Source organism: Odocoileus virginianus, chromosome 25 (assembly GCF_023699985.2).
Source record: "Odocoileus virginianus isolate 20LAN1187 ecotype Illinois chromosome 25, Ovbor_1.2, whole genome shotgun sequence".
Lineage (NCBI taxonomy): Eukaryota > Metazoa > Chordata > Mammalia > Artiodactyla > Cervidae > Odocoileus > Odocoileus virginianus.
In genome coordinates, this window is record NC_069698.1 from 25,105,101 (window position 1) to 25,132,957 (window position 27,857).

At 39.3% G+C, this 27,857-nt stretch overlaps 1 protein-coding gene across 1 annotated transcript in view; it reads left to right on the plus strand.

Annotated features, from left to right (window-relative positions):
• Window positions 1-406: 406 nt before the first annotated feature.
• Window positions 407-27,857, plus strand: part of GBE1 (1,4-alpha-glucan branching enzyme 1) — a 284,621-nt gene continuing 257,170 nt past the window's right edge. Inside the window, exon 1 of the mRNA XM_020916466.2 lies at window positions 407-817. Coding sequence (XP_020772125.1) covers window positions 666-817 — 152 coding nt within the window. The 5' untranslated portion in view covers window positions 407-665. The remainder of the gene's footprint in view (window positions 818-27,857) is intronic.

Genomic DNA, 27,857 nt, shown 5'->3' on the forward strand with positions numbered 1-27,857 from the left:
AGAGACAGAGCAAACCGAAGCGAGTACTGCTGAAGAGGCGATACGAAGATTTTTTTCAACGGTATTGTTTTATCCCTTGACTGTTCTGGGAGAGAACAGATACTTCACTGTTCCCCTCACAGTGAATTCTTGAACTGTCTTAAACACTCAGCTAACAATAAAAAACTCTCAAGAGGAAAAGTTCCTTCCAAAAACCCATACATCCATCTGGAGGGTATGCTGCCAGTGAGTTGTTTAAAGAAAGAAAAGCTGAGGGGCGCGGGGGGGGGGGGGCTGTGTTGCTGCGGCGCTAATGAGGTCAGGGTGGGTCAAGGTCTGCCGGGACCCCCGGCGGAGCGGCTGAGGGAAGAAAGGTCAGGTCTCCACGGCCTCCAGGTGGGAGCCGCGGGAGTAGGCGGAGGGGCCTGTCTGGGCGCCTCCTCCCCTCGCGGGACGTGCGTCTGGGGATCACTCCGGCCCCGCTCCTCCCCGCCGGCGGGGGGAGAAGGGGGACAGGAGGCCGTCCCAAGCGGCTATAAAGGGCCCTGGGCCTCCACAGTTCGCCTCGGCTCGCCCGGGCGTCCTCTGGCTCCACTTTCGCCACTTTCCTCCCGGCTAAAGCTCCCGCGGCCGCTCCAGCTCCACTCGACCCTCTCGGGCCTCGGCTACTCGGGCTGCGGCGGAAGATGGCGGCTCCGGCAGGTCCCCCGGCTCGGGCGGCTGAGGCCGAAGGCTCTGAGGAGGCGCTAGCCGCCGCTCTGGCGGACGTGCCCGAACTAGCCCGCCTTCTAGAGACAGACCCGTACCTGAAGCCCTACGCTCCGGACTTCCAGCGCAGGTACCGCCCCCCACCTTGGAGCTCTCCCCCCATCCCCCCATAACCCCCCCACCCGCCACGGCTCTGAACCAGGAAGCCCGTCCTCTGGGCTCCCGCCGCCCCTCTGCTCCCGGGCGTGCAGGCCCCGCCCCTCGTCGGCTCCACCCCCGCCGGCCCCGCCCCACACCTTGGTGGGCTGCAGCTTCTGAGCGTGGGCGAAGGGTTGAGTCCAGTAATTGGGTTCAGCGACTTCCGGAGTTGTGGCTTGACAACTCTTACCGCCGGTCTAGAAGCAGGAGCGCTGAATAAACTTGACTCATCCCTGTCTCCTCCCTTCGAATCGGCGGTTTTGCGCCCCTGGGTGTGTGCTTTGGCGGCCAGCCTGCGTTTCCTCAGTTGCTGATGCAGAGGGAGGCCGTGGCATTGCAGGTTTAGTGATTCTTCCGTGCACCGGGGTGGTCCCGTGAATTAGCGTGTGCACAACACCCGGCCTGTGTAACTGCGCTTTAAAAACTTTCTCGTTTATTTAATAGCCAATGTTGTCACTTTACATCCAATAGGATTCTTCCAGGCAGCTTCCCCACTCCCCCCACCCCGCCCCGTTGTTGATATTTCTCCTCTGAGAAGATTAAATGTATTTTGGTCATCTTGGTCCATTTTTTTTTTTTTTTAAACCCTCTTAATCCGTGTTTGGCATTGTCATCCTGAAGATGGAGAAGGTGAAGGAAAGCCAAACTTCTAGATGCTGATTTAGCATACTTTTATCTTGTCTCCTCTTATTCTAAAGTTGGTAAGATTCCAGTAGTCAGCTCGACTTAAAAGGTATAATTTTTAAGGCTAAATAGTTGTTATAGTAGTTATATTTGTGAGATAAGCACATTGTGATTTAATGGTTTCTGCCCTTTCAGCAGGGGCACTTCAAAACTACCATGGCAACAGAGTATACCTAGGCATATTTTCAGGTACAATGTATAACAGTAGTTGCTAGCAAGAAGCAGCATTGGGGGTAATGAAACACAATTGGTTGGTGTTTGGAAAAGAAAGTCTTAGGTTGATGACCTGGCATTGTCGCTTATTGCCTGTACACAATTCAGCAACTCTTTATTAAGGGTCCCTTAGGCTGAGACGGTAACGAGTCAGCCTGCAATGTGGGAGACCTAGGATCCATCCCTGGGTTGGGAAAATCCCCTGGAGCAGGAAATGGCAACCAACACCAGTATTCTTGCCTGGAAAAGCCCATTGATGGAGGAGCCTGGCAGTCTACAGTCTGTGAGGTCACAAAGAGTCGGACAGGACACAGCAATTTCACTTTCTTAGGGACAAAAAGTAAGGGACACAGAGTTGAATACAAAACTTCATTCCAGAGCTTGTATAGCCTAATGCTGCTGTATAGCCTAATATACAGCTTGTATAGCCTAATATAGCTGCTGCTGCTAAGTCGCTTCAGTGGTGTCCAACTCTGTGCAACCCCATAGACAGCAGCCCACCAGTCTCTGCCTTCCCTGGGATTCTCCAGGCAAGAACACTGGAGTGGGTTGCCATTTCCTTCTCCAATGCATGAAAGTGAAAAATGAAAGTGAAGTCTCTCAGTCGTGTCCGACTCTTCGCGACCCCATGTAGTGCAGCCTACCAGGCTCCTCCGTCCGTGGGATTTTCCAGGGAAGAGTACTGGAGTGGGATGCCATTGTCTTCTCGGAGCCTAATGCACGGGTGCCTGCTAAATTGCTTCAATAGTGTCTGACTCTGTGCGACCCTGTGGACTGTAGCCTGCCACGCTTCTCTGTCCATGGGACTCTGCAGGTAACAACACTGGAGTGGGTTGCCATGCCCTTATCCAGGGGATATTCCTGACCCAGTGATGGAACCCATGTGTCCTATGTCTCCTTCATTGGCAGGCGAGCTCTTTAACACTCGAGCCACCTGGGAAGGCCCTAGTGCCATGAGATCTCCTCAAAGGAGTCACCTTGAGTTGGTCAGTTAATCAGATGTTGGGCCTTTATATAAGCAATTTGGGGACTAGCCTTGTGAATTGCCTTCAGTTTTTGCAGTAGTGCTTTCAGAGAAATTGAGTATGTAATCATCATTGTTTAAGATTAGATATGATTTAGAAATAGCCAAACATTTTTAGAGCAAAAGATGATGGTCAGATTTTTTTTGATGTGCTTACTGATAATGACACGAATTTTCCTGGATGCTTTGTAAAATGACACATGAGACATTTCTAAAAGAAGAGGTATAGAAATGTTTTGTCTATGTTTCTTTTCCTCTCTGTTTAAAAAAAAAAATCAGAGGTAGATAAACATCCCTTGTTAAGTGTTTCTTTAATGTTCTTTCACTTCAACTCCATTGGGATTGAAGCAGTTTTGATTTGCTTTCATGGTTTGTCAGAACTAATGAGAGGGACAAAGGCCAGAATAAAGAACTGGGGGCAGTCCAGTGTTCTTGATGAAAAAGCTGGTCCAATGGGTCCTTGTGCCTCACTCTGACCTGAATTCTACTTCTGGCCTTGGTTCTGAGTAATTGCCATTTTCCAGCACACATGTTCCATTTAGGCATATCAAATAGTAATTTAGTGTTTGGCAGCAGTAACTTTAACTTTTAGCATTTGAAGAATAAAAGAATTTCTCCTTCATAGAGTTTGGTCCTGGTTACTATTCCTATTTTCTGTTCATTTCTAATCATCCACTCAGGCAGTGTGTCTTTGGCCTAACACAAATATACAACCAAACATAGGTGCAAAGTTTGCTTACTAAGCAGTGAAGAAAATTTAGCGTACAAATAACACCAGTGTAACAATGATGGTGGAGGCAGTTTCTCACTGATGGACTGTCTTATTCTTCCCCAACCACTGTGTCTTCATTAGAAATTCCACAATATACATTTATTCTTGCTTACCTTTTCTGTAACTATAAGAATTTTGAATCAAGTGTGATGATTAGTGAATTACTCTGTGCCATAAAATAAAAATTAGACACTAGTGTGTGTGATAGGCCCTATGATGTCTCATTGATTACTTCATAAGACAGGATTTTCCTTTTGGCTTTTCTGCTTTTTTTTTTTGCCTGTTATTTATATGGCAGTTAGTTGCTGTATCTTAATTCAAACATCGTAGTGCTTTAAAACAGTGTTCAGTTGTCCCCGTGTTACATGCCAGCATGAGTCAGACTCTCCTCGTGGCAGTCATTCAAGGATCTAGGCTGATGAAGCCTTCATTTTGAAGCATGTTTCTTCAATGTCAGTGGAGAACATGTTGAACTATGCACTGTTTTCTTACAGCTTTTGCCTAGCAATCAGGTGCTTCCGCTGATTCATATATTGGCCAGTGTAAGTCAAATGTGACTTCTCAACTACGTGTGGGTGGAACAGAAAACACTTTTGTGAACAGCAGGATGGACAACCCAGTTGCAGTAATACTTGTCTATACCTTCTGTTTATATAGTAAGTTTTATATAAATTATAGTATTGACGCCTTATAACAGAACTGCAAGCTAGGAAGAGTGGGTACTTTTTTGTTTTTCCTGTTTCCTGAAGAAACTGAGATCTGGTTCTTCATGAGTTGTTCTTATGACTTGCTGTAGCTGGAATTAATCTTTCTTTACGAAAACTGTTTCAACAAGTTCATAAAAAATGACTTTGGTAATTTAGTGCATATTTCTTTATCTCTAGTATTGGACATTTTGGACCACTTACTAGATCCTTGAAGGCATGATACTGTAGCTTTTGCTTTCCTTCCATTATCTCTGGTGGTTTCTCCTTAGCCTCTTCCAGATTATTAACATAAGAGATTCTCAGGGCTCTTTCTTTGGTTCATTTATGGATTTCTGTTTTATATGCATACTTTCCATAGGCATTCTCATCCATCCCAAGAATTCCACCTGTGTACAGAGGCTGCCCATGTCTGTTTTCACCCTAAATCTCCCCTGGTCTTAGTCTTCTGGACTTAACTATCAGTATCTGCATTTTGATGTACTCTAAGTGTAATACTCAGTGTGTATAAAACTGAACTTTGGGTTTTTCATCTCAGGCCTGATCATCCTTTTATACCTTATCTCCATGTGTGGTATTAATTAGTCTTCTCCCCTTTGCCTTTTTGTCTCCAAGTCTAATCAACAGTAGCTCCTAGCTACTTTCAAGTATATGTGGCACTGTTTTCCTACTGCTATCATCATACTCAAGTTGCTAGTATCTCTAACCTGGTTTATAAAAACAGCTCACAGTTCTCTCTTTTGAAATCTTCTCAACCGTTTCATGGGTCTTAAAGTATAGTGTGGTCTCTTTCTCATGACCTAGAAGGCTATTATCTGGTCCCTGTTGACTTTTTTAGCCTCATCTGTGTACCCTCCTTCTCACTCTGTACCATCTAATCAGAATCGGGCTCAATGTAAAGAGGTAGCTGGGATGTCTGCAGACTGTTCTATAAAGGGCACCAAAACATCACTAGACTAACTTGAATAGATTATTACCACATGTTTAAAGAATATCAGTTTGAAGTTTTCCAGAACTTTGTTCTGTCCTGGACACCAGACCATGTTTTGGTCTAGCCGTGGGTCTGGCTATGGCTCTAGTAGTTTATCTCTTCTGCTTGCTGCGTACTTTGCTTCTGTCTTGTCAGTGCCTATACATGCTGACGACACAGGCTAGAGATGAATTACACGCCTTCCCTGACTTCTCATCCTCAAACCTTCTTCCCACCTCTTACCTACCACCTTGGAAACCTGCACTGCAAGGATGATCATCCGCTGTAATCCAGTTGTATCTTTGCTCTTTTGTGTCTCCCACTACATTATTTGCTCCTATGGGTGGGTACGTTGTCTGTTTTCTTTGCTCGCTGTTATATTCTCAGACTGTAAAAGTGGCCTATAGGAAACAGTATAGTAGTTGAATGAACGAATGAATGTCTTCTGCATTTGCTTTTCTCTTTTCTACACCAGTAAGTCTCAGGTCAGCTCACTTTAAGCTAAAAAGGTTAGCTGGGATGGATGGACAAAGAAGACGGGGTAGTTACCAGGAGTTGTGTGTCTAGGGTAGAGGAATGTATGTTCAAGTAAAAAGCTAAAAATAACCAGAGAAAGTAAGGACATTTGTTATTAATTAGATATTTCCATACTCCACAGAGACTGTGGGTTTAATCACTGAAGGAATATTCAGTTTGAAGAGAGCCTCAGGTCAAATTGCATGCTCAAGATTGGGGAGAGAGGTTTTTGTGAGCCCAAATGTGTTCAGTATCACAATTACAGTGAACATCCCTATTTTGTTAAAAATGAAAATAGCTTTTACAGTGGTGTCTAATCAGAATTAGAATGTAGATTAGAGTTTATGTATCAGCAGCCACACCAAAAATTGATTCTCACGGTGCAGGAATTTTACATTGTAGCTGAATGATGCACTTTTCTCTCAGTGTCTAGCCAAGTTATAGACTTTGAAGAGAGTCAGATGTCCATATTCTAGAAGGCAAAAAAGAATCCAAAAATTACCAGTTGTGCCTGGCCTGCTCTTCTCTACTGATAGTAGATTCCTTTGTTCTTTGCAGCTAAGATCTGTACTAAACTCCAGAGTCACTCCTGAATTCTTTATAATAATGAGCAAGAGACTCTGACCTCTTCTCATTTTCAAAGTGCCTTAGAATGACTCCATGGAGCATTTGGTTTAGTTTAGGCTCTAAATTAAAGCCTGCTGCACCATCTCTTGAGAAACGACTCAGTGTTAACTTCTCAGAGGATTCAGCTCCCACCAGGCTGACCCCAGTTAGTCATTGAGATAATAACACAGACCCTGTGAAATGTGCTATTGTTTTAGATCCATAAGCATATCATGCTGCTTGTATTTAAAAGCATGTGCTCAACTTGAATTATGCATATAGAGATATTAAAAGAAAACATGAGTGTTTTCATTGGAGAGAACTGCTGCTATCAGGTGCCTTTCATTCGAAAGTGACTTTATTATTTCGCTGAAGAGTAGATTCTCTTTTTGTATTGATGTCCACTTATCAGTAGAGGCTCACTACTGTTTTGAGTCCAGGTTTTTTTGACCTTAAAATCCAAAATCAGCCCTATTCTGTTTTGTGTTTAGGGTAACAGGAGCCCAGTGCATTGAAAGAAGGCAAAAATCCATGTTAGACATATGTTACACAATTTACATTCACTAATTTATTGTGCAGTTGGCATTAAGTTATAGTAACTATCCTAATGTAGTGGTTTCTATTGTTTAAAAGATCATGATAACTTAGATCCTAAATTTAGTTTCTTCACATGTAATATGGAAAAAAAATGAACATCTGTCAGAGAGTCCATGTTGCAAAATGCAACAGCAAAATGAAGTTTGAATTTTAGCTGTCATGAATGCTAAATAGCTTCAAACTCAAGGGTAAATTAGTCAACCTCTGTGAACCTTAGTTTCTCTCTCAGAAAAATATGAATTGCTCCCACCTCATAGGGGTGTCTTGAGGACGAGGAATATATGTAAAGATAAGCTCCTTTAATCTTGTATCCTGAAACTAACCATCAGATGAAAAACCTAACCAGAAATTCCCCACAGCTCTGCTGTTTAGCAGCATCTTTACCTTAAGCCTTCTCTTTACCAACAGTGCAATTGTGTGAATGAGGTGAGGAGGTGGTAGTTTTAATCATCCTCTAATGGAGAAAGAAAAGAATATGTTTAAACTTTGATCCCTAACTTGGAGACAAAATCATAAAGCAATTGCCAGTTTACTATAAGCTGAAGGCAAGATGAGTGCTGGGATATAATGAGCGCAAAGCTCCCTTTATTGAGAGAGGTAAATGCTAGACTGCAGAAACCTAAAGTTAGTCTTCTCTTGATCTTCCTTTTCTGTTTTTTGTGGTCTTTCATGTGACTGCTCAGTGTTCATATTCTTGGGCATCAATCAGCTGCAGGGAATTTCTTCCTCCTGAACTCTGGACACTTGGAGGAATGGTCATACCGAGTTTACTAATAGCAGAAACAGCTTTGAAAATAAGTAGGAAAAATATATAATAGCAGCTTAAAATTTTGCAAATGAGAGATTTATCTAGTGGAGTCTGAACTTATGATCTATTAATAAGAAAAAATTTAAATCCCATGTCTTACCTTGTCTATTTTATCCTCTGTTTTTTTATCTGATGATGTTGGTTATTTTCAGTATGTTTGAATTTGTGGTAAGATACACAAAAGAAAGGAATGAAATATTCGTGTGTGTTTTAGTAGATTCATTGAGGAATAAATTATCATTAGATGGTTTCTGGGTATATCCTCTAGGTGATAATCCAAAATGTGATAATCAGGAACCAAGTCTGCATATATATTTCTTATATATGTAATCTTGAAGTTTCCCAAATATTTAGCAAGTGAGAAATTTTTTTTTTTTACTAATAAAATCATATGTTACTCAATATCATCAATGTAATTTATTTTTATTTTCATAAATGATAAGCAACTAGTCACAGGTAGTATTTAATTATGAATAACTGCATAATACAAGTACATTCTCTATTATTGAATATGATCAAATCAGTTACGTATTTAGGCATATGTAACAGAAACTGAACATGCCCTCAAAGAATAGAAAATCCCACAAACTGTGACTTATGGACATAGAGGTTTGTATTTCTCACAAAGAAAGTGAAGGTAAGTGATTTTGGTCCTGAGCATTGATTCATCATTTATCTTTTGCCTCTACTATCTTTAGCATATGGTTTTTATTTTTACTCTTAGAAGATGGCTGGGCATATTTTGAGACCATATCTATCTTCTTAGCAGGAAGAGAAGTCAACTCACTATGTCAATTTTAGCCAAGCATATGTTAGTTTACCTGTAAACTCCATCTCATTCTTTGAGTTTACAAATTATTGACTAGAGCTGTCCCACGTCATGGCCATCCTTAGCTGAAAATGAGCTGCATAATCAATGGGCTTTCCATTGCATACATATTCTCCTGAGAAATGCCTTTGACCTCATCTATCACAATTTCCCTCGGCTCTTTTCTTTGCCCCAGTGAGGAGACCCTATGTGGCTAAAGATGAAATGTCCCAGTGAGATCGTGCTCTAGTTCCCCAATATCGTATCTGTGTACAAATCTTTCTGAGCAGAATCCAAGCATTTCCACTTTGGAGAGAAGTCTGTAGCCAAATCCCTCAGAATCACCAGCCTCTGGGGCTTGGCTTTCACTTTGCTGTACCTTGTCTGTCTTTTTCTGAATTCTTCTCCTGGGGCGTGTACAGGTCTTTGTGCGGTTGCTTTAGTCTGAGATGAACCTATTTGTTTCACCTCTGTCACCTGTCCCAGTGATTTGGGGAGCACTGCTGTCTTCTCTTTTAAATTTCATAGGTATTTTACTCTTAAAAATATGAGGATGTTTTGAGAGAAAATGAGTTTGTGAATTACTAATAATTTTTCCAAGTTCTCTTGGGCTCGCTCAAAAATGATCTGCTTTATTTTTAAGTTTTTTGAAGAATATTGTGTTTGTGGGGCTAGAAGGAAGAAAACAACTAAATTAAAATGATAAGTTATAATAAGTTATAAGTTATAATTCAGTCTTCAAACTATGAATTGTCTTTTGTTACCTAACTACATACAAGTTTATGGGCTTTCACACTGTTCTTCTAAAAGCTTAGGATGCATATGCCTTGTTCTTCAGAACATACTTGCTACAGACTTAACATATACATATAGGTTTTATCATCATAGGCATGTTCAATGTTTTTTGACAGTAATGAGCAATTTGTGGAAGAATGGGATTCTCCTTTTTTGTCTTAGACGGTAAAGACAGCATGATGATTCCTCTTTGATATCAGAATAGAACAGTAATGTGTGTGGGGTCATTTTAGTTTGTTTTTTTTTTTTCTAAGAGGTTATAGGTCTGTTACCCATGATCATTTTCTACTACTATCTGGAAGTCAGGAATAACTAATGTGTGACTTACCATTGCTTTTTCATTGTTGTATAGTCTTTTCTCAAGAGGATTGGTGATTATTCGAGGATTCTAGAGATTTACAACCACATTCATGTTTGTCATTTCTAAGCTTTCTTTCTCCTCTAGTTCTTATTTTTTCAGCATTAATAGCCTCTGATGTTTTTGTTTGCTTATTTGTGCTTTTGTCTATATGTATGAGTCTTTCATCTTCTTGACCATTTCAGTTGGCAGTGCTCTTTTGGTTGTGTAACTTGTGCTTGCTAGTGGTAGGAGTGGGTGAAGTGAATGAGTCTCTTTTTGTTTCACTTCCCTAAAATGCCCTTATTGAAAACGATGTGCTATCCATATAGTATTAAGGAAACCTCTACTGAAAAATACAATACATAAGCAGGAAATACAGAGAAATAAGAATGCTATCAAAACTGAAGTTGGTTATAGTAGGTTTAGGGTAACTTTAGAGTTAGAGGACAGAAAAAAAAAATACAGTGTGAATTGTGTTAGACTGGATTTAAAAATTATTTCAAAATATTTATAGACCACGGGAAGTTGCAAAAATAGTACAGAGAAGGTTCCTGTCCTATTAGCCAAGTTTGCCCCAGTGGTAATATGTTGCTTAACTGTATTGCAGTTTCAAAACCAGGAAATTGACATTGATACAATCTGCAGACCTCGTTTAGTTTTCAACAGTCTTTGCATATACTTCTGTGCAGTTTTATCACAAGTATACATTCATACAACTGGCACTACAGTGAAGATACAGAACCATTCCATCACCACAAAGGAACTCTACATTTATTTATAGTTAAACTACTCTCACTCCCTCCATCCCTAAACTCTGGCAATTACTAATCTGTTTTATATCTCTCTAATATTTTTCATTTTTTGAATGTTTATATGAATTAAATCAAAGAATATATGATCTTTGAATTTGACTTTTTTTTCACTCAGAATATGCCTTTGAGATCTATTCAGATTGCATGTATCAGTAGTTTGTTCCTTTTTGTCACTGAATATTATTTAGGGTTTACCACAGTTAATCCATTCACCTGTTGAAGGACATTAGGATTATTTCCAGTTTTTGGCTATTAAAAATATTGCAGTAAAGCTAAGATATGTATATTATATTTGGATGTTATTTCTTTGAGAGAACTATGTAGGACTGTAATTGGGTCCTATGGCAAATGGAGAAGGAAATGGCAACCCACTCCAGTATTCTTGATAGAGGAGTCAAGTATCCTCCTCTGGATAGAGGAGCCTGACGGTTCTTCTATAGTCCATGGAGTCACGTAGAGTCGGACATAACCTAGCAACTGAACAACAACAATAGAAAATGTAGGTTTACTTTTGTACGAAGTTGCCAAACTATTTGTCATGGTATCTGTATCATTTTGTATTCCCAGCAGAACTGTGTGAGGGAACTAGTTCATTGCATCCTTCCCAGCATTTGGTAATACACTTTAAAAAATGTTAGCTGTTATATTAGGTTTGTAGTGATAGGCCAATGTAGTTTTAATTTGCATTTTTCTAATAGTTGATTATGTTGAAAGTCTTTTAAAGTGTTATTTGCCATTTGTGTATTCTCTTTGGTGAAATGTCTCTTTCCATCTTTAGTCCTTTTTCTAACTGGATTGGTCTTTCTTTTTTTTAACCTTTGAATTTTGAAACTTCTTTACATATTCTGAATACAATTCCACTGTCAGATATTTGTTTTGCAGATATTTTATCCTAGACTTTAACTTTGCCTTTGCATCTTCTTGATAGTGTCTTTCACAGATAAAAGTTTAAAATTGTGATGAAATCTTTTTGCTGATTTTGTTTTGTTGTATGGACTGTGCTTTTGTTGTCACCTGTATGATTTCTTTGTCTGGCTCTAGGATCTGAAGATTTCCTCTGATATTTTCTCCTAGAAGTTTTATTGTTTTACATTTTACATTGGATCCATTCTGAGTTTAGTTTTTGCTTAAGGTTTGCAGGAATATTTTTTAAAATTCCTTTTTAAGGAATCACTTTCACCTTTAAACTCTGACAGACATATTGGGGAGCCACCTGATCAAAAAAAAATTAGCCTTTAGTTAGGTCTCACTGAAATATATAAATGATGACAATTTTTATGTATACTCTAGATTATTAAAAGCAGTGGGAACTAATTAACCTGTCAGTTTTCAGACTTCTAAGATCTTGTTTTAAGTTTTGGTTATTATCATATAGCAGCCCCTCAAACTTTAGGAAGCAGGAGAAAAATAATTTGTGAAAGATAATAATAATTTATTCTCAAGTAGTTACTTGAGAATTTTTCTGGTTTTTAATTTGCATATTTTTTATCATGTTACAGCATTATCCTATTGATTTATATTCCAAACACACATAGATATTACTGTATCCAGATAGGATTTGTAATTTTAATTTCCAAAGTTTTTCTTATTTCATGTCTTCTACTTGGAACCTACTCATTTGTCAGTATTATATATTTTTCAATTCTATATTATTAAAAATATTGCTTTGAAAAATAATATTTTATTCATTCAATGTGTCTGATTACTTGACTTCAATGACAGGTAAATTTCCAAAATTTTATGTTATACTCTCATATATAGAAATGAATTTGTTAAATCTTAATGAAGGTAATGCTAATATTAATATTTCCCAAGATTAGTTGCTTTTTATCTGACTGAAATTAGCCTTTGGTTTTATTTCAGTCTTAATATTTATTTTGATATTTATCAGGATTCATTGTGCTATTAATAATCAGAAATCTGAGCATGTCAATTTCCAAACAAATTGGTTAGGTGTTATGAGATGCAACATAGCATCTTGTTTCTTAGTACATTTATTTTGCAAAATTTATGAATAAGATAGCTAAAAATTTATCCACTTTAAACAGAAAAGTAAAGTGGAACTTCTGAGAATTTGTACATTCTACAGCAATTACTAGCTATGATGGGTCTGAGGCACTAAACATCTAAAAGAGATTTTTGAAAACTCTGTTGATAATAAATAGACATCATCATTGTCAAGATAATAATTTTTATTACAATGTATGTAAACATCATTTTATGTGCATTGAGCCTGAGATTCTGCATTTTTAAGGAGCTTCCAATTGATGGTTTTGAGCTGTGGTGTTGGAGAAGACTCTTGAGAGTCCCTTGTACTGCAAGGAGATCAAGTCAGTCAGTCCTAAAGGAAATCAGTCTTGAATATTCATTGGAAAGACTGATGCTGAAGCTCCAATACTTTGGCCACCTGATGCAGAAAACTGACTCATTTGAAAAGACCCTGTTTGCTGGGAAAGATTGAAGGCAGGAGGAGAAGGGGATGACAGAAGATGAGATGGCTTAATGGCATCACTGACTTGATGGATATGAGTTTGAGCAAGTTGCAGGAGTTGGTGATGGACAGGAAGCCTGGCATGCTGCAGTTCATGGGGTCACAAAGAGTCAGACACGACTGAGCGACTAAGCTGAACAGATGGCGCTGATGCTGCTTATAATTAGATAGTATTTTGAGGAGCGATGCAAGGTGTGGTCCCATCTTTAGTTCAAAACTGAGTTTCATCATGGGCCAAATTAGTTTTGAGCAAATATTCTAGGTTTTTGAAAATAATTAATCCATATATATTGGGCTTCCCAGGTGGCGGTAGTGGTAAAGAACCCACCTACCAATGCAGGAGACTGAAGAGACATGCGTTCCATCCCTGGGTCGGAAGGATCCCCTAGAGGAAGGCATGGCAACCCACTCCAGTATTCTTGCCTGGAGAATCCCATGGACATAGGAGCCTGGAGGGCTGTAGTCCATAGGGTCGCACAAAGTTGGACAAGACTGAAGTGACTTTAGCACGCATGCATGCCTACTAGTATTGTTAATCAGATTTTTATTTCAATGGTCATAATGATTTTCTTGTTTTCAGTAAAAGTGATTTTACTTTAGTATCAAAGTTACTGTTCTTATATCTTTACCACGAGTTTCACTGCATAGGGGTCTTTAGGATAAGATAGACACATGGTGATCACATAAAGAAAATTATTCTCCAAGTATATTGTTCTAGGGTATACATGGATATCTGAGTTATAGGCTGTTGGCTTAATTTTCTATTTAACAAACCAATTTTTGCTATTATCTTTGTCCCAGGCATTTTTCTATATGAAGTGGAGCAAATAAAAGATACACTTCCTACTTGATGAGGGGCTTCCTGTTGGCTCAGATGTGAAGTGTCCATGTGCAATGCAGGGGTTGTGGCAGAAGACACAGTTTCGATCCCTGGGTAGGGAAGATCCCCTGGAGGAGGAAATGACAACCCCCTTCAATATTCTTGGCTGGAGAAGCCCCATGGACAGAGGGGCCTGATGGGCTATAGTCCATGGGGTTCCAGAGTTGGACATGACTGAGCACACACATCATCATACTTGATGGGAGCTCTAATTGAAGAGATTATAAGTAAACACAATTATATAAGATATTTGTGCATAAAATGCATTGTAAGACAAATAAAACCATGTCCTTTTCTGTTAAGGAAGGGGAGTACATAGCACAAAGGAGTTCATTTGAATTATCTTTTAAGTACTTGAAATTATTTCTTTATAAAGAAAGGACTTAGTCTTCAATGTGGACAAAGTCTAAGGGACTCACTTTTTTGGAAAGAGTCAAAGAATATGATAGTTAAGATATTAAATTAAAACTACAGTTGGTCCTCAGAGTCTGTGGGTTCCACATCTGAGGATTCAACCAACCATGACTCAAAATATTTGGGAATAAGAAAAATGCCAGAAATTTCCAAAAAGCAAAACTTGGAACTTGCTTTGTGCTGGCAACCATTTACATAGCATTTACATTGTGTTTACAACAATTTACATATTTACGTTGTATTAGGTATTATAAGTAATCTAGAAATGGCTTAAAGTGTGTAGGAGGATGTGTATAGGTTGTATGTAAATACTACATGCTACACCATTTTACATAAAAGACTTGAGCGTCTGTGGACTTAGGTATCTGTAGGGAGTAGGGAGAATTGGTCCTGGAACCACTCCCGCATGGATACTGAAGGATGACTGCATAATGAATTATAATTTGACTGTACACATTTTTGTTGCTTTTAAGTGGAAGTTGATTTGTAAAAATGGTTCAGTTGCAGAATGTGCTTGTGTAAGAATTGCTACAATGTGTAAGAACTGAAGCCTCTAAAATAGTTTATAAATCATATTTGATAACATAAGGGTATGTTTCTTTGAGGCAGGTAAGCCCCTTTTGGAAGGGATGGTGGACTATTTTTAGAGGCAATAAGGCAGTTCCTAAGTAAGTTAAGGACACCTATTCCTGAATAAGTCAGAGGGACATTTTGGTGAGTATCACCCAGTCAGGAAGGTTGCACAAATGCAGATGAACACTGAATGACTGCCTGACCCCCCCATCAGTTTCTCATCTAGATCAGCCCTATTCAATAGAAATATAATATGAACCATACATGTAATTTTAAATTTTCTTTAGCCACATTAAAATGATAAAAAGAAACAGATAAATCAATTTTTATAATATATACTATTTAACCCAGTGTATTCAAAATATACTGTTTCAACATTAAAAAATTACTGATGAAATATTTCACATTTGTTTTTCATACTAAGTCTTTGGAATGTAATGTGTTTTTTGCATTTACAGCATATCTCAATTGGAACTAACCGTATTTCGAGTGCTCAGTAACCACATATGGTTAGTGGCTGCCATATTATAGAGTGCAGCCTTTGGTTGTATATTTCATAGAGGAACTTTTTATGGTAAGAGTTGGTATGACCCATAAAGACACTGAAGGGGAAGATTAAGAAGGGAGAAAGATGCAATCAGCCCTGTGTTCATGGTAGCAGAAACAGGTAGACCTGGAGAGATTTTGATTTAGCCTGAAACTCAGAGTCAGAAATTATTGACTGGTAACTTTATTTTTTTTAATACTTGAAAAAAGATAAATGGATGGTGGCTTAAATGTTAACATGGAGATATGCCACATACTAAACCCTGGGGGTGTTTACGTAGCCATATTTCCCCCAGATTATTTGGCATGGCTTGTCCACCTTGCCCTTTACATTTAGGTGATTGCTTATTTGTGTCATATTTTCATATGCTACATGCATTACTTCTGTCCCATGACAGACAACACAAACACAGACAAGACAGAACAAAAACCTGGGTCAGCCAAGGTAAATCTGGTCTTTCTTGATGAAGTAACTGAGATCAGGTGGCTCCTCTATGCTCTAATAGTCCTAGACCTTTTGGGATTTGCAGCCTCACTTTGACTCAGCCCAAGTAACAGCTGTTCGTAGTTTCCTTGTCCTGAGAATCTTGCTTATGTGTAGTGACTCATTATGACTTGCATTATTTCTGAGTTGGTCTCTGCTTAGAAGAGAATAGGGTTGGAAGGATTGCTCCTTGATCACTTTTCAAAGTAATGACAATATTGTGGGTGTTTGTGTGCATGAAGACATACATGTTTTGGGTTTTATGCACTTTTCTTCACAGCTTTAATTTCCTCTAGATGATAGTTTCTTCGGCCTTCATGCTTTTCACTCATTTTGTACCCAATCCCTTTGTAGTGACCCTTGTTGCTGCTACTGCTAAGTCACTTCAGTCGTGTCCAACTCTGTGTGACCCCATAGACGGCAGCCCACCAGGCTCCCCCATCCCTGGATTTCTCCAGGCAAGAACACTGGAGTGGGTTGCCATTTCCTTCTGCAATGCAATAGTAGCTAAAAACATTCCTGGTTATGAAAGTATCTGCCCTCATGAGTGGTTAGATTCTTGCTGTGGAATACTGTTTTCCATCTAGCTTCAGACTTCTGTTTTCCACAGTGTAGCTGCTTAGAACTTGCTGACTCACTGAGCATCCCTGGGATGCTGGCTGTGTGTTTTGAATTTAAGAAGAGAAGAATATGTTGAGGGAATGCATTATTGCCTTTTAGTGTTTTCCATGGAGTTTAGAGTAGAGGTTTGCATGCCGGGGTGCTTTGCAGATAGATATTGACTGGGGGTCTAGTCCAGCTTGTTCTGGAATATTAGAAATATAGAAATATTTATTGCCATAGTTGTTGGAGGGTCCCTAGAAACGTTTGAAAGTAATTCTTCTATCATGTAGTGGCCTGTGGTGGGCATAACCTTTCTCACATACAGCTTAACCTTTCTCATGTCTAATACTACTCGTGAAGAAGATTGTAATTGTGCATCGTGCTTTTATCAGGTTGCTGTTCCCAATGCAGTTAGCGTAATTTTTCATTTCCTAACAGTCCTCGGGCAATTCTGTTTAACATGCTTTCTATTTCAGAACACTCTGCTATTTAAAAAACTTCTTTTGCCTCAGGCCCAACATGCTTTTCCAGCCAGGCCACTAATAATTTCTATCCTTGCTGGCTTCATTCACCTTCACTGTTAACATTCTATATAGATTTGCTGGGAATGTCTTTTTTTGTGTGTGTTTACTGCATAGCAAATGCTGAGATGACTGTGCCTTCTATTTGTCGATGTTACTGTGGCTCACACAATTATTATTTCATTTTTATTACTAAGGAGGCAACATACCTTGTTTTTAATTTTATTTCAGATCTGTTTTAGTTTTCTAGATTGTAAGCCAGACTTCTTCTTAATACTTTCCACTTGAAGTATTAAAGTCATCCACAAAATTTCCTTGAACAGTATTCATGCTGTTCAAGAGACTGTTTTACTGATAAATAAAAGGCATTCAGTTTCACTTAATAGGCAGCACATTCTTTTTTAAGGTAGTATCTTAAAAGTGAATGAAACAAATTTCCTGGATTGCCTTCCCAAATGATCAAGAATTAGGCTTGATTTCGGCTTGAGATACAACAGCATTTTAAGCCAAGAAGAAGCTATGTTGGGTCTGAATCCTGTAATAAAGAAATTCTCTTGAGGGATTTCGGTTTTAATGGGGAAAGTCTGGTAAACAGAGGCATACAAGAGAAAGTCATTGTTCTCTTATCATTAGATGATAATGACTTGCACTGAGATAGATTTTGAAATATCTGTAATAAGATGAAGGCTTTCAAGACATTCTAGGAATTATATGTATAGAGAGATTCAGGGTTAAAATAAAATGAGAACTCTGGCCTTGCTATAAATATGTATTATACATTTGTATATACCATATATATTATATGTGTGCATTTGTGTGTGTATAAAAATGGCTTTTATATCATGTCTTGTCTGAGTTGAAGTAAAAGTTTTCCCATTCACTGCGCTGGTATTTGTATACAAACATGAGAGAAAATGGGGATTTTCCTCTCTTGGGAGATAGTCAGCATAGTGTTAAAAATGAGAAAGGAAGAATACTTCTTTTTTGGGCTATGGTTTGCATTTTAAATTTCATTGCTGTTCCTCTCAACTTCCATCTGTGTTGGCATTTGGGAATCTTGTCGTTGCTCTTTCTCAAGTGGAGTGGAAAAGCTTAGAACAGAATTTTACACGTTTAAATACAACCGAGGCTCGATCACATCATGATTCATACCAGGTCTGAATACTTTTTCTTAGGCTTAAAAAAATCCAGCATTTTATTGAACAAAATATTTCTCTAACTTGTAATGCTACTGATTATTATACATTATTAGCAGTCCATTTTGTACTAATGGCAAGTTCAGGCTGAAAATACAAGGATAGTATTAAAATTTTAGGCACTTAATATTTTATGACATCAAAATGATGTTTTCATATAGATATATTGTTAGTTAATTGCAATTTATTATTGCCATTGTGGTTTTATTTTACTTTACTGTTTGATTAAGGTTCAGTTACAACCTAGTAACAATGAGAATAAGCCATAAACAGCCAGATTGGGTTGCTGTCTGACTTTTGTTGACTCTGTGCTCTATTTTTTTTAACTTTCTGAATCCCAGTCTCTTAGCATTTTCTTGTGTGTGTTTGTGTGTGTGCATGTGACTGTGTGTGAGAATAATTGGCTGAATAATTAGTGGCCTGGACCTCTATTCCCTGACTAGTCAGCTTGGCTGATTAATTGCTGCCTTGGTCAGTGTGGACTGCTATAACAGAGTACTGTAGATTGGGTGGCTTAAACAGGAGAAATTTATTTCTCACAGTTCTGGAGTCTGGAAAGGCCAAGATCAAGTCACTCTTGCTGGTTTGGAGATGTCTGTCTTCTTGTATCCTCACCTGGCAGAGAGAGAAGGAGAGAGGAAGCAAGCTCTTTCTAATCTCTGTTTATAAGGGCAGTAATCCCATTCATGAGGGCTTCACTGTCTTGACCTAATCACATCCCTAAGACTCCACCTCCTGATGCCATCACACTGGGGTTAGGGTTTTGACATGTGAATTTGAGGGGCACACATTGTCTTTAATGATTCTCTAAGATTTTTTTCTAGCTCTGTTTGTGATGGATTCTTTTAGAAAAAAATAGTTTTTAGATTTTAAACAAATTGTATGTGTGTGCATGTGTTTTCCAACACTTTTAGGCAATGTAATAGAAGTTCATTATGATTCCCAATGAAGCCATCAGACTTGTGATCATTTAATAGTGAACTCACTTTCAATGATGAGGACTATATGATTAAAATTAGGAAGTAGTAGATTTTGGGGGGGGTCATTAAATTTAAGTACTGGGGAAGGTAAAAAATAAATAGCACAGGTTTCCCCAAATTTATTACCTTCAAATTGGAAAGACTGGAACCATTGAATGTTCCAGGGTTCTTGGGAATTAAGGCAGAGGCCTGGTTATAGACACATATAAGCCATTTATTGAGTAGCATGGGAAGAAATCATTATACTGTTTTTTTTTTTTTCCCCCTCAACTGGAAGTAATGATTTCTTTTTTCGGAGAAAAATAACATGTGTGAGGTTCATGTAAGAGCTGAGAAGGAAAAAAAATTAAGAGCATTTACTGCATTTTAGGGGACTTCCCAAGTGGTGCTAGTAGTCAAGAATCCGCCTGCCAATGCAGGAGACTTAAGAGGCATGGGTTCGATCCCTGGGTTGGGAAGGTCCCCTGGAGGAGGGCATGGCAACCCATTTCAGTTTTCTTGCCTGGAGAATCCCATGGACTGAGGAGCCTGGCAGGCTATGGTCCATAGGGTTGCACAGAGTTGGATACGACTGAAGTGACTCAGCATGCACGCACGCACTGCATTTTAGATTTTCTTACAAGAATCAACCATAAATACAATGCTTACTCCAGACAGAAGAAATACGAGTGGTTTTCATACCAACAATTAAGCATTCATTTTAATAATGTTTAGACAAGGCTCTAAGGCTTATCTTTTCATCTTCTTCCTTGCCTCATCATCAGAAATCTGCAGGCATCCTTATAAAAAATGAAAGGCTAAAGATAGTTTATACTAGATTTCTTTATGTTGCCTTGTGATGCTTCTGTGTAGCACCATGTAGTAGAATTGGTATGTGATAGAGAGTCTATTGTTTCCCTGGTGGCTCAGATGGTAAAGAATCAGGAAGATCCCTTGGAGCAGGGAATGGGAACCCACTCCAGTGAGCCTCTTAGAAAAGAAAGTATTTGTTTCCTGAGTGAATGAATTCATGAAGAGTAGAGATCCTAATACACTTATTAGATGTTAGTCATGTTTTCATAGTAACTGAGTCTTTTAATCTGAGCCAGGTATCCTGTTTTCCTTCCTCCTGTTTGCTTTCTCTGGTTCCATTTTGTTCTTTGGCCATTAATTGATCTTCTGGCTGGTCAGCCAATTAGAAGTCAAGTGATATTGAGAAGAGGTGCTAATAACTTAGTGTTATACTCTTATATATGGGGCTTCCCAGGTGGCACTAGTGGTAAAGGACCCACTTGCCAATGCAGGAGGCATAAGAGAAGCGGGTTTGATCCCTGGGCTGGGAAGATCCCTTTGAGAAGGGTATGGCAGTCCACTCCAGCATTCTTGCCTTGGAGAATCCCATGGACAGAGGAGTCTGGTGAGTTACAGTCCATCGGGTCACAAAGAGTCGGACACCATTGAAGGGACTTAGCACACAGCATGCATACTCTCATATAGTACATCTCTGCTAAGTTACTTCAGTCATGTCCGACTCTTTGTATATGTGTCCAATTCATATATATGTGAATGATGGTGTTTGCAGGCTGATCCAGGGTCAGCCAATTGAGAATTTAGGAGGGTTTAAGCCATGGCAGGGAAAAGTTTTTTTTTTTTAAACTGATGTCCACTCATAAGAAATGTTGGTTCTTAAAAAGCCAAAATAAAACATAAAGCCCTTCACAAAAACAAATTCATGGACTACCAGGTCATTTGTCAGAGACCACCTAACTTTTAATTACATTGACCCTTGAAGAGGGGATTCCTAGGTGGTTCTAGTGGTAAAGAACCTGCCTACCAATGCATGAGACATAAGAGATGCAGGTTTGATTCCTGGGTCAGGAAGATCCCCTGGAGAAGGGCATGGAAACCCACTCTAGTGTTCTTGGCCTGGAGAGTCCCATGGCCAGGGGAGCCTGGTAGGCTACAGTCCATGGGGTTACAAAGAGCTGAACATGACTGAAGCCATGTTCAGCTCGGACGCCAGACTCTTGAAGAACACAGGTTTGAGCTACGCCGGTCCACTTGCATGTGGATGTCTTTTACAAGTAAATACTGTATTACTACACGATTAGAGGTTTGTTGAAATCACAGAGGAAACCTGTATATAGCGAAACTGCATATAGGGAGGGCCAGCTGCAAGTCACATGCTGCCTTTCCCATGTGTGGAGGGTGGGGACCCCAACCCCACTGTGCTTTCAATGGTGAACTGCAGACACACTAGAGAATTGTGGAGGTGTTGGTGGTTTAGTCACTAAGTCGTATCTGGCTCTTGCGACCCCATGGCCTGTAGCCCACCAGGCTCCTCTGTCCATGGGATTCTCCAGGCAAGAGTACTGGAGTGGGTGAAGAGAATTCTAATTGAGAGAATTTGCTGCAGTCACTAGCCAAAAGCCACATCATAAGGCCTGGATGGACAATTTTAAGAGAAAGCTTAAGTCGTTATGAGGTTTTGCTTTCTTTCTCTAACAATACAAATAGCCAAGAACCCTGCCTCTGGATCCTCTGTGGATCTTGTTAAAATGCAGATGCTGTAGGTCTGGGGCGGGGCCTGGGAATACGCGCTTTGAACAAGTTCCCAGGTGATGCTGCTGGATCACAATTTGAGTAGCAGGGCCAATGAATGCCTGAAGCTGTTGACTGTATTGGCTACTTCCCCCATCCCAAGATTATCAGGTTTTTTCCTTTTCTTTCCCTTCCACCTTCCCTCCCTGCTTCCCTTCTTTGCTTCCTTCCTTCTCTTTTATTTTCTTTCTTTCACATTAGTTACCAAAACATATTTTCCTATGTTCTCAATGAAGTCAGTCTTTTAGTTTATTATAAGAATTAGAATTTTGTTTTTTTTTTTTTTTACTGTAGTGCTTGTAATGCATAAAAATGTATCACTGTCAATCAGATTCTTGCACATTTTTCAGCTAAGTTTGATTTTGTGCCTTTGTCTCTGCTTTAAAATTAAGGAGCCTGTGCCGTTGCTACTTTGAGTGGCTTATCTAAGATGGTAGAATTTCTCTTGGTAAGTGCTTAACTCTGTCCAGTAATCTTCACATTGTGCTAAATATCCCATGTTAAAATAAACAGATATTCTAGTGATCATGTGATTGTCTCAGTAGAAGTTGTATTGTGCTTCAAAGCACATTCCTTATGTCTCTCAGAGCTTTTTTTTTCTTTTCTTTTGTCTGTGGAACAGAATTAACATATCAGGAATTCACTGCAACCAAATCATGATTTAGACTTCCAATTAGAAAATCATTTGTTTTGCCAACTAAATTTTCATCTCGCATCTACTACTTACATGTCCACAAATCTGGAGAAAGAAATTATTTTCTTGTAATCCCCTGGAGAAAATTAATGCAAGGAAATATATGTTAGCAAGCTGCCTGGTAGAAGTGATTATTACAGAAGGAGTTTGTACATTTTACAGAGGGGAGGAAGTGCACATGATAAGCAGGAACATAAATTTGGGGGTAAGAGTAGGTTTAAATTTTGGCTCTGCATTGAGACTTTTTTATTTCATGGAGCCATAGTTTCTTCATATGTGAAAATGAGGCAAAAAAGTACTTAGGTGCCAGAGTTGTTCCAAGGATTCTCAGTGGGAAGATATATTTAAGGCATTCAGCATGTTGCCTGTCAGATACTAAACATTGAAATAAGTAGTAGTCACTGTTAATATTATTTAATATCACATTTTCTTGAAGCTAAAATTAAATACAGGTGTGAATTAGACAAATACCTGGAAAAGTATAGGGTTAAATAAAAGTACTATAATATAGTTAATTTGTATTCTTACTTGCTTGTTATGGGCTATAGAAAAAAAATTTAGAAACTTAAGCAGAAGCCCCCCACCAATGCAGGAGATGCAGGTTTGATCCCTGGGTAAGAAAGATATCCTGAAAGAGGAAATGGCAACCCCACTCCGGTATTCTTGCCTGGAGAGTCTGCTGGACAGAAGAGCCTGGCAGGCTATAGTCTGTGGAGTTGCAAAGAGTCAGACATGACTGAACACATAAAAGGGAAAACAGGAAGCAAAAGTCATGCCAAATTTACTTAATATTTAGGTATATTTTATGGTTAAAAATAAGGAAGTAGGCAGAAATATTTTTCTAAAGAAGTAGAATATATAAGTTAGTCTTCAAATTGGTGACATGCCAGGGAAATATTGGTTTACCTGTTTGAGAAGCCTCATGGAAAAGACTCAAGCTGATAATGAAAACACTCTCAGTAAACATCCAGTGAGCTGCAGAGTCTGTGTGACCATATTATTGTGTTGCCTAAGTTGATGGGCAGAATAAACTACTTTATTTTTCTGTTAAGGAAAGTTAGATTCTTACATTCAACCTCTCCTGCAATAGGCATTAGCTCACTCAGTATTTACCAGCCAGAATGTTTGATTTTAGAAGATGTGCCTATAACTTTTGTTCTTGAGCAGCAGTTATTGCTTCCTTGGAGGTAATAAGAGTAATTCAGTGATAAATGCTAGTATTGAAAAGTTACTTGATAATGAATATATAGATAAATTTCTAACTTTGGAGGGCATATACACAGAATACATGAAGTATTTTGCTTAAGACATATACACTGGTTAATTGATAGGCTGACAATATATGTATGATTTGCAGTAATTGAAAGCTGAAGCTTGGGTTAGTTGACCTATGTACAAATTTCAACTTCCTGACTTATTAGTTATGTGACATGGCTAAGTTATTGAGCTTCCCTAGTCTCAACTTTCAAAATCTTTAGTATAGGGATTATAATACTAGGTTTATAGGAATTTTGAAATGAGATAATCTGTATGAAGACTGCTTGGCAAAAAGTAAGTGTCAGTAAATATTATTGATGGTAATAAGGAGTTATGGATGATAAAGCAATCTTGCATTACATTCCTGGGTATACAATTTTTATGATGCTAAAGAATGAGAGAGCAAGTATCACATACATAATTATAGTTAGAATTTTTCTCTAGGTTTCTATCCTCAAGTGATTTTATCTATTACCAAGCTTTAAATTATGGTGACCCACTCCAGTACTCTTGCCTGGAAAATCCCATGGACGGAGAAGCCTGGTAGGCTGCAGTCCATGGAGTTGCTAAGAGTCGGACATGACTGAGCGACTTCACTTTCATTTTCCAACTTATGGTACTTACACGGGACGTACACAGGACTGGGGAGATAGACTGTTAAAGGGCACAAACAGAACCTCGTGGGCACCAGGACCCAGGAAAAAAGGGGCAGTGACCCTACAAGAGACTGAGTCAGACTTGTCTGTGAGTGTTCGGGCATCTCAGCAGAGGTGTGAGTCAGTGGTGGCCTGCTGCAGGGCTGGGGGCACTGATTGTAGCTGTGCGAGGGACCTTTTGAAGGAGGTCATCGTTATCTTCATTACCTCCCCATAGATTGGTCAGATAACCAAGGGAGGGAACACAGCCCCGCCCTTCAACAGAAAATTGGATTAAAGGTTTACTGACTGGCCCAGAACAAGGCCCAGTTCCCCCTCAGTCAGTCTCTCCCATCAGGAAGCTTCCATAAGCCTCTTATCCTTCTCCATCAGAGGGCAGACAGACTGAAAACCAGTCACAGAACTCTAACCAATCTGACCACATGGACCACAGCCTTGTCTAACTCAGTGGAACTATGAGCCATGCTGTGTGGGGCCACCCAAAATGGATGGGTCATGGTGGAGAGCTCTGACAAGATGTGGTTCCACTGGAGAAGGGAATGGCAAATCACTTCAGTATTCTTGCCTTGAGAATACTCACCCCATAAACAGTCTGAAAAGGCAACAAGATAGGACACTGAAAGATGAACTCCCCAGATTCGTAGATGCCCAATATGTTACTGGAGATCAGTGGAGAAATAACTCCAGAAAGAAAAAGAGACAGAGCCAAGGCAAAAACAACACCCAGTTGTGGATGTGACTGGTGATGGAAGTAAAGTCTGATGCTGTAAAGAGCAATATTGCATATAAACCAGGAATGTTAGGTCCATGAGTCAAGGCAAATAGTAAGTGGTCAAACAGAAGATGACAAGAGTGAACATCGACATTTTAGGAATCAACGAGCTAAAATGGACTGAAATGGGTGAATGTAACTCAGATGACCATTATTTCTACTACTGTGGGCAAGAATCCCTTAGAAGAAATGGAGTAGCCATCATGGTCAACAAAAGAGTCCGAAATGCAGTACTTGGATGCAATCTCAAAAATGACAGAATGATCTCTGTTCGTTTCCAAGGCAAACCATTCAGTATCACAGTAATCCAAGTCTATGCCCCGACCAGTAATGCTGAAGAAGCTGAAGTTGAACAGTTCCATGAAGACCTACAAGACCTTCTAGAACTAACAGCCAAAAAAGATGTCCTTTTCATTATAGGGGACTGGAATGCAAAAGTAGGAAGTCAAGAAAACACCTGGAGTAACAGACAAATTTGGCCTTGTAGTACAGAATGAAGCAGGACAAAGACTAATAGAGTTTTGCCAAGAGAACGCACTGGTCATAGCAAACATGGTCTTCAAACAACACAAGAGAAGACTCTACACATGGACATCACCAGATGGTCAATACTGAGATCAGATCGATTATATTCTTTGCAGCCAAAGATGGAGAGGCTCTATACAGTCAGCAAAAACAAGACCAGGAGCTGACTGTGGCTCAGATCATGAATTCCTTATTGCCAAATTCAGACTTAAATTGAAGAAAGTAGGGAAAACCACTGGACCATTCAGGTATGACCTAAATCAACTCTCTTATGATTTTACAGTGGAAGTGAGAAATAGATTCAAGGGATTAGATCTGACAAACAGAGAGCCTGATGAACTATGGACAGAGATTCCTGATACTGTACAGGAGACAGGGATCAAGACCATCCCCAAGAAAAAGAAATGCAAAAAAGGTAAAATGGTTATCTGAGGAGGCCTTACAAATAGCTGTGAAAAGAAGAGAACCTAAAGGCAAAGGAGAAAAGGAAAGATATTCCCATCTGAATGCAGAGTTCCAAAGAATAGCAAGGAGAGATAAGGAAGCCTTCCTCAGTGATCAGTGCAAAGAAGTAGAGCTAAACAAAAGAATGGGAAAGACAAGAGATCTCTTCAAGAAAATTAGAGATAGCAAGGAAGTATTTCATGCAAAGATGAGCTCAATAAAGGACAGAAATGGTATGGACCTAACAGAAGCAGAAGACGTTAAGAAGAGGTATCAAGAATATACAGAAGAACTATACAAAAAGATCTGCATGACCCAGATAACCACAATGGTGTGATCGCTCACCTAGAGCCAGACAACCTGGAATATGAAGTCAAGCGGACCGTAGGAAGCATCACTACGAACAAAGCTAGTGGAGATGATGAAATTCTAGTTGAACTCTATCAAATCCTAAAAGATGATGCTGTGAAAGTGCTGCACCCAATATGCTAGCAAATTTGGAAAACTCAGAAGTGGCCACAGGGCTGGATAAAGTCCATTTTCATTCCAGTCCCTAAGAAAGGCAATGCCAAAGAATGCTCAAACTACTGCACAATTGTGCTCATCTCACACGCTAGTAAAGTAATGCTCAAAATTCTCCAAGCCACACTTCAATAATACGTGAACCGTAAACTTCCAGATGTTCAAGCTGGTTTTAGAAAAGGCAGAGGAACCAGAGATCATCAGTTGGATCATCAAAAAAGCAAGAGAGTTCCACAGAAACATCTATTTCTGCTTTATTGACTATGCCAAAGCCTTTGACTATGTGGACCACAACAAACTGGAAAATTGTTCAAGAGATGGGAATACCAGACCACCTGACCTGCCTCCTGAGAAATCTGTATGCAGGTCAAGAAGTGACAATTAGAACTGGACATGGAACACAGACTGGTTCCAAATTGGGAAACGAGTACATCAAGGTAGTATATTGTCACTCTGCTTATTTAACTTATATGCAGAATACATCATGAGAAATGCTGGTCCAAATGAAGCAGAAGCTGGAATCAAGATTGCTGGGAGAAATGTCAAATACCTCAGATATGCAGATGATACCACCCTTATGCAGAAAGCAAAGAAGAACTAAAGAGCTTCTTGATGAAAGTGGCAGAGGAGAGTGAAAAAGTTGGCTGAAAACTCAATATGCAGAAAATTAAGATCATGGCATCTGGTCCCATCACTTCATGGCAAATAGATGGGGAAACAGTGGAAAGTGACAGACTATTTTTTGGGGCTCCAAAATCACTGCAGATGTTGAATCCAGCCATGAAATTAAAATACACTTGCTCCTTGAAAGAAAAGTTTTGACCAACCTAGACAGCATATTAAAAAGCAGAGATATTAATTTGCAAACATATGTCTATCTAGTCAAAGCTATGGTTTTTCCAGTAATCATGTGTGGTTGTGTGAGTTGCTCTATAAAGAAAACTGAGCATTGAAGAATTGATGCTTTTGAACTGTGGTGTTGGAGAAGATTCTTGAGAGTCCCGTGGTCTGCAAGGAGATCCAACCAGTCCATCCTAAAGGAAATGAACCCTGAATATTCATTGGAAGACCTGATGCTGAAGTTGAAACTCCAGTACTTTGGCCACCTGATGTGATGAACTGACTCATTGGAAAAGACCCTGATTCTGGGAAAGAGTGGAGGCAAAAGGAGAAGAAGGTGGCAGA